General features: G+C 48.4%; 1 protein-coding gene across 1 annotated transcript; it reads left to right on the top strand.

Annotated features, from left to right (window-relative positions):
* Window positions 1-396: 396 nt before the first annotated feature.
* PtA15_3A311 (uncharacterized protein) lies at window positions 397-1,020 on the top strand (the record flags this gene model as incomplete). The annotated part of the gene is made up of 2 exons (XM_053167267.1): window positions 397-694; window positions 788-1,020. 2 exons carry the CDS (start codon window positions 397-399, stop codon window positions 1,018-1,020), a joined length of 531 nt encoding a protein of 176 aa, XP_053018500.1.
* Between the last annotated feature and the right edge of the window lie 8,998 nt (window positions 1,021-10,018).

Below are 10,018 nucleotides of genomic sequence, written 5' to 3'. Positions count from 1 at the left end.
CATTGCTAGCTTCAAATAATTGATGCTAATTTTTTGCCCCTACCGTCAACAGCCGTAACGCTATCCACAAGCTCTTGCTACTTTACAGTTGCTGGAATTTTGTTGTTCAAATTTAAATTGGACAAAATCCCTCAAAGTAAGAAGATAATCAAAATCTACAAGATTGTCTGTCTTATCAAGCAAAATCATTGGTTGATATCCATCAAAGATAAGGACTCTCGCACCAGCAAACCCGCCCAATCTTGGCCACCATCCCAATGTCAAAAGGTGTTTGTTCTTGATCATTCTAACGTGCCTGAAATCAAGTGAGTTCTTCCCAATGGGCTGCCGTTCAAGCCATCTGATGTGTCGCACTTGGGCAGTCACACGCCTGATTGTACAACTTCGGCTTCCAACATGGGTGCCAGCAATGCACCCAGTCGGACAACTTCCTCTCATCGCCCAGCGGGGACCGTCCAACAGACCTCGCCTTTGCAATCCCGCTCCAGATCACGTATCCAAGGCCTATTGATAGGCCCTGGGAGGAGTGGCGAGCACCCAAGCGGCAAATATAGCAATCAATCACGCCATGGAAACCACTCCTGGAATGGGCTCACCTCCATCAGACTAGGGCGCCGGCGCAAACAACCTGCTCCCTCGGAACCACCCCCAGCTGCTCAAGAACCCCAACTGTATTTGAGCCACTCCGCCAACCGTTTGGGAAAACCTTCTCCAGCCAATCACCAATCGAGCCCCACCACCAATCCAGGCACTCCCCCTGCTTAGAGCGACAATCCAAACAACACAGCACCTCAATCTGCCAGCGCTGGACATCAGAGACCACGTTTGCCCAGCCACCATTCCGTGGTCTGCAGACCCGTCAAACAACCCTCTGGTGATAGCAATCTGGAGGCTTTCCAAGCCTTGCATCTTGAGCAGATCCCGCCTCCCCCAGCCGGTCACCCCCGCCGAGGACAACAGCAGGGAGAGGCCGGCCCGACGGCGAGGGACAAGTCACACACTTCTCAGAGACGGGGTTGAAAATCACGTCCCGAACATGGCCCTTGCGATGCCCAGCCACACCCCAAGCAGGAGATCCCCTTGGGCATGCTGACTGATGACCATTTATCTTAGGAGGTCAAACACATTGGGTGAGCTCTTATTTTGTAAAATGCTTACCATCATCCTCATCCCCCAATTTTTCATGTTGGTTTTTGCTTTTGACTTATCCTCGCTCTCTTTCTCCAGCTGACTACCAACTGATGATATTATTTGACCATTCACAAATCCTGGTACTCACACCTATACTCACATCTTTGTAAGTTTGTTTTTCCTCAGAAAGGATTTTGATCATGCATGCCAACCGGCACACTCACTTTGGAGTCCTGTTGATCTAACAAGGCGAGGGCCTTGAGACTAAGCCAATCAAAACTAGCTATTTGCCCGCCGCGGGGGCTGCCTGCATCAAATTTGATAACATTCAAGGACATGTGATGAGCTCATCCCTTTCATCACTTGAGGTATAGACAATGAAGAGTTTTAAACTTCCCTACCCCAGAAAAACTTGGTCACCCACAAAGTCCCAGTCTTCCACAAGCTTGTTGCATACGACAAGGATTCAGTGCTTCTCCTGATGGTCAATTTACTCAATGCAGTTGAATCATACTTCCCAGCTAAATCTGCAGATACAGTGGTCAGTTTGGTGGAGGATCCAATTCCGTACATCAGGTTCTTCTCCTTTGATTCATTTTTCCCCAAATTTCCACGCAATGCTTCTTAAAAATTATTCTATTACATAAGTTTCATGATTGTGATCCAACACCACCAATGAAAGATTCTGAGGATGAAGCCTTGAAGAAGAAATATTCTGAGGATGAAGCCTTGAAGAATGAACAAATCCCAAGAAGCCCCAATTATTTTCAATGTGAAGATAAAGACTCTTGATCTATTTCCTCTGCTGAATTACATGTGGACAAGATTCAATCTCCAAACCATACAATTTTGTGTTGAAGCATGATAATTTAATTCAAACTCATTTTTTTTTTTGATCCTCCATCAGCCACTTTTTTCCTAAGACAAAACCCAGGTACTCTTTTGATTAACATTAATGATTTCACTCATTCTTGTGCAATTTTTGGTCAGATGAAAGGCAATAACCATTAAATTATACCGGTGGGCCATTGAAATTCATGCAAAATGAATTTGATCACTGTTGGTTTGGTTTAAAATTCTTCTACAAGTATTGAAACTCCCTGTTCCACCCTGAATAAGCAAATGATTTTATAATCTTCATTCAGATTTGAGCTTTTAGCCCAAATTTTGGCAAATAGGCTAAAAATTGGTTTTGCAGCGGCGAAGCCGCCTTGGCCTCTATTTTGTATTATAATAGACCAATTTCCCTGACTCTGTCACATGACATATTGATAACCTATTTTCATGTGAAAAAGCTTCAGTAGAAGTCTACATAATGTTTTCAGGGGGTATTTTTACACAAGTAATATTACTCTTTAATGTACAGTAGTTTAATTTTATTCAACTTGTTTATTTTACTAATTTTTTGTATGTAATACCTTGTTGGGCGCTTTCTGGGGCCAATTCTTAATTATGCAATTAGTACATGAAGGAATAGGAATAAGGGGTTGCTTTGAGTGGGTGACCCCCCTTAATTTATGATGAGGAATATGATTCTGCAATAATAATGCACTAATTATTATTATTTACTAAGTGATTGCAGTCTTTTGGATACTTGATGTATCTCTAAGGCTGACACCTGGCAATGCCTGGCAAATGCGTGGCAATGCCTGGCAATGCCTGGCAAACGCCTGGCAATGCCTGGCAAACATCTGGCAAACGCCTGGCAAATGCCTGGCAAATGCCTGGAAAATGCCTGGCAAATGCCTGGCAAATGCCTGGCAAATGCCTGGCAAATGCCTGGCAAATGCCTGGCAAATGCCTGGCAAATCCCTGGCAAATCCCTGGCAAATCCCTGGCAAATGCCTGGCAAATGCCTGGCAAATGCCTGGCAATACCTGGCAAACGCCTGGCAATGCCTCGCAAATGCCTGGCAAATTCCTGGAAAATGCCTGGCAAATGCCTGGCAAATGCCTGGCAATGCCTGGCAAATGCCTGGCAAATGCCTGGCAATGCCTGGCAAATGCCTGGCAAATACCTGGCAATGCCTGGCAAATACCTGGCAATGCCTGGCAAATACCTGGCAATGCCTGGAAAATACCTGGCAATGCCTGGAAAATACCTGGCAATGCCTGGCAAATACCTGGCAATGCCTGACAAATACCTGGCAATGCCTGGCAAATGGCTGTAAAATGCCTGGCAAATGCCTGGCAATGCCTGGCAAATGCCTGGCAATGCCTGGCAAATGCCTGGCAATGCCTTACAAACGCCTGGCAATGCCTGGAAAACGCCTGGCAATGCTTTGCAAACGCCTGGCAATGCTTTGCAAACGCCTGGCAATGCCTGGCAAATGCCTGGCAAATACCTGGCAATGCCTGGCAAATACCTAGCAATGCCTGGAAAATACCTGGCAATGCCTGGCAAATGGCTGTCAAATGCCTGGCAATGCCTGGCAAATGCCTGGAAATGCCTGGCAACAACAGTGTATCCGCCGCGCTAAGCTAAAAAAAAGTGGACATTTAGCTTAGCGTAGCGGTTGACGCCTATATGGCCAGACCAAAAAAGTAATAGCGCAGCGGTGTCCCAGCTGCGCTACTCTCTACACTCAGCAATTGACCACTACCCTCCCAGGGCATTGAGCAAAAGCACAGCAGAAAAATTTCTGCTTTCACTGGATAAAAGCAAAGCAATATCAAAACCCCGCTACACGCAGCTACATGCCCACTACATGGTTGCTAACCGCCAAATCACCGGGTAGAAACCATGTAGCAGGTCCGCAGCATTGCCTGCCATGTGGTTGCTACCCGCTAAATCAGCGGATAGCAACCACGTTGTGGGTGCGCAGCATGCTTGCTGTCTGCTCAAAGCTTCCGCCTTTCCACTTTTTTCCCAGTGTGTTTTCTCCTTGTAAGTAGAAAAGCAGCAGTAAACCACCACGCTGACCGCTTTGTTCGCGGAATTACGCTGTGCTAACGCTAAAAATCAGTGGTACATTGCTAGTTTACATGACCGCTGATTTAGCGCGCTACAATTCACTTTTTTTTCCTGGGAAATCAAAAATTGGGTAGCGCAGTGATCTGTCTGCTGCATGTAGCAAATAGAGTTGGAATTGGGTTCTAAGGGAGAATTTTTGTAGAGTCTTGAGATCCTATTTGCAAAGGCTCAAAACCTGTAGAGCAAGATAGTAATTGATAATCAGAATTTCTAATTCCCCCATGGGCTTCAAATCCCCCTACAACTCGTAACTATATACATGACTTGTTGTGCAAACCCCTACAGCATCAACCCACAAAATCACTGTGCTGCACTAAACACAGCGCAGTGGACACACTGTTTCTGGCAATGCCTGGAAAATGCCTGGCAATTACTGGAAAATGCCTGGCAAATGCCTGGCCATGCCTGGCAAATGCCTGGCCATGCCTGGCAAATGCCTGGCCATGCCTGGCAAATGCCTGGCCATGCCTGGCAAATGCCTGGCCATGCCTGGCAAATGCCTGGCCATGCCTGGCAAATGCCTGGCCATGCCTGGCAAATGCCTGGCCATGCCTGGCAAATGCCTGGCAAATGCCTGACAAATGCCTGAAAATGCCTGGCAAATGCCCTCAGTGCTTCCAGGAATTAGAATTTTGGATTGAAGGGTTTTGATCAGACATGGTTGGTCTTTCAAGAACGGCAAAGGAGGGGAGGGGGTCTCAGCAATCCACTGGTGAGAGCTTGGCAGGTGGGGAAATGACTTTTGAACTGACCAACTTTGCTGTTTGTTTTGATTGAGACCTGACACTGCGCTTTGTGAACTGTACCGCTGACAAGCGTGTTTTATGAATGCAATGAGACATCTCTATGATAGGTAGGGAAACTACCCAAGTGCAGGAAGAGACTGACATTGTTTTTTCTCTTTTTCCCACTGGTAGCGTGTTGCCTGGGGGAGAACACAAAACCTCAATCAGACTAGAGTGTTTGTTCTCCCTATTGAGAGAGGAGGAATAAAAAGATATGAAAACTAAAAGTTTTAGGGCAAGAAAGCCATTATTTCAACCTCTCTTCTCCCCCCCCCCTTTTTTTTTTGGAATTGCAAACACATTCCCCCCTCATTCATGATTTCTAATTCAATGTAAACTAATAATATTCAATGGGTGGGTGGTCAGGATTTTTTTTTTGCTTTTGTTGTTGAGGAGAAGGAAGTGCTGAAAGTGATGGACAGTGAGAGCAGATGGGGGAAGAGAGATCCTCAGTCCTGAGAACTATAACAACCCATTGAATATTTTCTTGCAATCGTGGGCCGCTCCACTACACTACGCTTCAAGGCCTCTTATTGTTAGTGTAGCGGTAATGAAAGTAGCCATATTTTCCTGTAGTGTTAGCGCCGCGCTAACGCCGCTACGCCACAGCCCTTTTAGCCGCAAAATAGGCCAAAAACCCACTAAAACGCACTGTAGCGCAGCGTAGCGGGCGCTTTTTTGTGCCCTGTTACACCACGGTTTTTGTAGCTGGCCCACCGTTGGTTCTTGCCAGGTGCTCAGGCTCGGACTGAGAACCTGGCTGGGAACTCCGCCCGTCAATCACTGCACATGGATCTTGGTACCCTCCTGCGTGCCTGGCTTTTGTACCACCAATGAAACCCCCTATTCAAACCAGACTCAAAGTGTTAGGACTCTATTGAGTCCTTCACTGAGCGTTGTCAAAGGGGCACAAGGGCCATGAAATGTTCTAGTTCCAACGTTGGGGGTAGAGAATAACAATTTGGACCCAGGTACCGGGTACATTTTTTTCCCAAAGCAGGGACCAAGTACCACACCCAGCACTGCCTGGCGGGTACCAGCGGTTCTTGGGGCGGGTACCGGCGGTACTTTGTGCCTTTTTTTCACATACTTGGCGTACGGGACTGGGGACACCAATTCCCCAAAGTCCAGCTTGCCAAGAGGTATATCTCTTGGCGAGCTGGTCAAGTCCAGCTTGCCTAGATGAATACACACCTCTTGGCAGACTGGGATTTTACCAGCTCACCGGGAATAACACTCTTGGCGAGCTGGTGTAAAAATTCAGCTCGCCATGAGGAGGTGTATATTCCTCTCGGCCAGCGGCACTTTGACCAGCTCACCAAGAGACACACCCCTTGGCGAGATGGATTTCTCGCCGACACCAGGAAAAAAAAATAGTCACTTGATGGCAGGTGACATGATGCAGCTTTGATTTCTGCTCCAGAGCTACTCCAGCACTGCTCCAAGTCTGCTCCACCAGCACTTGTAGAGCTTGCAGGACTGCACCAGAGCACTCAATGTGGCACAGTCAGCTGATCCTATTTTTTTCCCAGGAACAGCTGATGCTCATCATAAGCTGAGCAGTAGGCATTGACTGAGCCTGGGCCAAAGCTGAGCATTGGCTGAGCCTGGGCCACAGCTGATCATTGGATATTCCAAGCCTGAATCAAATCCAAGTGTCAGCTGGACCAAGAATATTCCAAATCTGAGCATCAGCTTAGCCAACAATGGTCCAAAGCTGAGCATAATCTTGGAAAAGGCTTGTGCAGAGCTTAGGATCAGCTGGGACAATACTGTTCCAAAGATTAGCACCAGCTGGGCCAAAATTTTTCAAAAGCTGAGCATTGCCTGAGCCAATGCTGGTACAAAGCTGAACATTGGCTGAGCCAAGGCTGTTCCAAAGCTGAGTATCAGATTTTTTGAGACTATTCAAAAGATTAATATCACCTGAGCCAAGGCTGTTCCACAGCTGAGCATCAGCTGAGCCAAGGCTGGTCCACAGCTGAGCATCAGCTGAGCCAAGGCTGGTCCACAGCTGAGCATCAGCTGAGCCAAGGCTGGTCCACAGCTGAGCATTGTCTTAGCCAAGGTTGGTCCACAGCTGAGCATTAGCTGAGCCAAGGCTGGTCCACAGATGAGCATAAGCTGTTACAGGAGTGGTCAGACTCAGAATCTGAGCATTGGCTGGGCCAAGATTTATCAAAAGCTGAAAATCAGCTGAGCCAATACTGGTCCAAAGCTGAGCATTGGCTGGGCCAATGATAGTCCTAATCTGAGTCTAAGCTGAGCCATGACTGGAATAAAGCTGAAAATAAGCTGGGCCAGGACTGGTTCTGATCTGGGCAACAAAGCTGAGCATGAGCTGGGCACCAAAGCTGAGCATAAGCTGGGAGCTAAAGCTGAGTATCAGCTGACCAGAAATGGGGATCAGTGGTGCCCGGCAAAAACTGAGGATCTCCTGTGGAAATTCTTAAACTGGTTAGATGGTGGGTAGATGGTGGGTAGATGATGGGTAGATGGTGGGTAGATGGTGGGTAGCCCGCTGGAGCTGGCATGATGTCACTTGTCATCAAGTGACTATTTTTTTTTCCTGGTGCGAGAGGTGTAGATTTCTCTTGGCGAGCTGGTCAAAGTCCAGCTCGCCGGGAGGGATGCATTCCTCTTGGCGAGCTGGTACAAATTCATCTCGCCGAGAGGTGTGAATTTCTCTTGGCGAGATGGTCAAAGTCCGGCTCGCCGGGTGCAATGTATTAGGCACGGGCTCCAGCCCCTGCCGCATCAGGAGGCACTTGAGCGAGTACCTCAAGCAGTACCCGGATACCCCCCCACTTTTCACAAAAAAAACAGGCACCCGGCACCGCCTGGCGGGTGCCGGCGGTGCCGGCTACCTAGCAACGGGTCCAAATCGTTATTCTCTAGTTGGGGGGCTTTGTTGCAAGTTTCTAGAGCGGAGAGAGGGAGAGCTCTCTTTGTAAGTACAACTAGAAAGGAGGAAAGAAAAAGGGAAAAGGTGACTGGCTTACCTGGAGCGGAGAGAGGGAGAGCTCTCTGCTTGACTAGGAAGAAGCGGGAGGAGACAAGTCTAAGTACTTGTGGCAAGTTGGGGATGATGTAAGCAGTTTAAAGGACTTGTGAAACCCCACAAGTGGTGGGGGCTTACACAAAGTTTGAATTTTATTCAGTCTTTGGGGAAGAAGATGAACTGATCAGTTTGAGCCACCAACTGCTTCTACTAGCTCAGTCCAATTTGATCCTGTATGATGAGTATTTTATGGGGTGGGAGAATTTGACATGGGCCTCTTTACAGTGACACAAGCATGTAAAGCCCACCACATGTAAAACTACAGAAAATTCCCCTTGGATAGAATTTTACACTTACTTTGCCTAAAATCACCCAACGTAAAGTCTGAGCTTGTAAAGGGTAGAATGTAAAAACACCCCTGCGCACCCGCATCCGGTAGTTTCACACGCTGTTGGCTCACAACCTTGTAGAGCGAGTAAAAGGAATAGTGCGGACAGGGGGAATCGAACCCGCATCTCCCCGATGCATGCTGGGTTGCTCTACCGTTGAGCTATATCCACAGGTGTGAGGTGTACCAACATATACTACCTCTACACACCCCCTGTACACCTACACCGGTGACAGAGCCCACTAATCCTCCCAGAGGCTCATCCCAGGTACGCAGCTGCCTATAGCGCTGGGCTCATAACCTGTAGAGCGAGTAAAAGGAATAGTGCGGACAGGGGGAATCGAACCCGCATCTCCCCGATGCATGCTGGGTTGCTCTACCGTTGAGCTATATCCACAGGTGTGAGGTGTACCAACATATACTACCTCTACAAACCTTGTTCCAAGTGGGTGCAAATCTCCATCCAAACCTCAAGATGTGTAATTTTGCAACCTTGCAATGGCAATCACATGGTACATCCTCCCCAAACCGGACTCTTCCTGCACCAACTAACCACGCACAGTCATCACCTTCCTCCTCAAGCCGCCAACCATCCTTGAACTCATGTAACAGTCTTCAATTTGACACATCCTGCATTCATCGCTAAGTGGGCCACAGACATTGGAATTGGGACCAACACAAGGTGACAGACAACTATGTATGTACAACTACCTCCCACTTCCCTCATTTGACTTTTGCCATCCATTTCATTTTTACGGCTTCTCAGTGTCTCTTCCCAAACATCCCACAGACAACTCATCCTTATTTCCCCTTTTCTTAGTCCTCTCCATCAACTCACCTGACTTGACCTGACCATGACCAAAATTGCAAAGCCAGCAACAACGGCGGACTCAAGGGAAGACTGTCAAAGCTTGTGATTATTCCTCTCCATCTCTGATCTTTCATCACATGCGCGGGCCTACACACAAATGGAGTGAGCAAAAAATTGGACTAACGCTGCTGGCCACATGTCAATCCCCACAAGCACACAGAAACTGCATAGTCCTACCCACCAACTTTGATCTCTTGATCCAGCCACTCTGGTCACCGGCAATGGCGGCCATCTGAAATGTGAAGTTTGGTTACCCGTCAACAGCCCAGCTGCGCCCGCAAACCTTGTCCCTTGTGCCCGCCCCTCCGCCATCGACCCGTCAGTAAAACATGTCTGCCCGAAAACCCTCCTTGCCGCTGCCCAGGGCCCCCAACTCTCACCCTGTTTGCCCCCTTGCCCACCCCTTCTCGCCCCAGCTGTTATACGACCTGATTGGGAGTATGGAGCACAAGTTAGTCAGCGGAGCCGGCGCGAGGGGGCGGATGCGGCGGTACTTGATTGACCTACTCACCGGCGGCCTCTTCCACACCTCTGTTCGCCATTTGCTACTACGCTCCGCCCAGCTCAGCATCCAGGCCCTCCTTAGGGCAAGGACCGCGCACACTGCAGCCAAGATCCGCGTCGCTGAGCTCGACAATCTGGTGCGCCTGCAGAGACAACAAGATCCGCAAACCTGTCCCCAAACACGCCCCCCATTGCGCATAAGTGGCTCTGCAAAGCCGCTCTGATCGAACTGAGGTGGAGGGACGAGCAACGTAGAACAGTCCTATGGAGGGCCCTCCTGGTCTGTCTTCTGACCTTCTCCTTTTTTCTCTCTTCTTACTTTAGTTCTCACTTTTGTCTGCCGCGTTTTGTTCCTCTTTTGTGCA

This window comes from Puccinia triticina, chromosome 3A, assembly GCF_026914185.1.
Source record: "Puccinia triticina chromosome 3A, complete sequence".
Classification (NCBI taxonomy): Eukaryota; Fungi; Basidiomycota; class Pucciniomycetes; order Pucciniales; family Pucciniaceae; genus Puccinia; species Puccinia triticina.
This window is presented reverse-complemented; position numbering and strand designations above follow the sequence as displayed.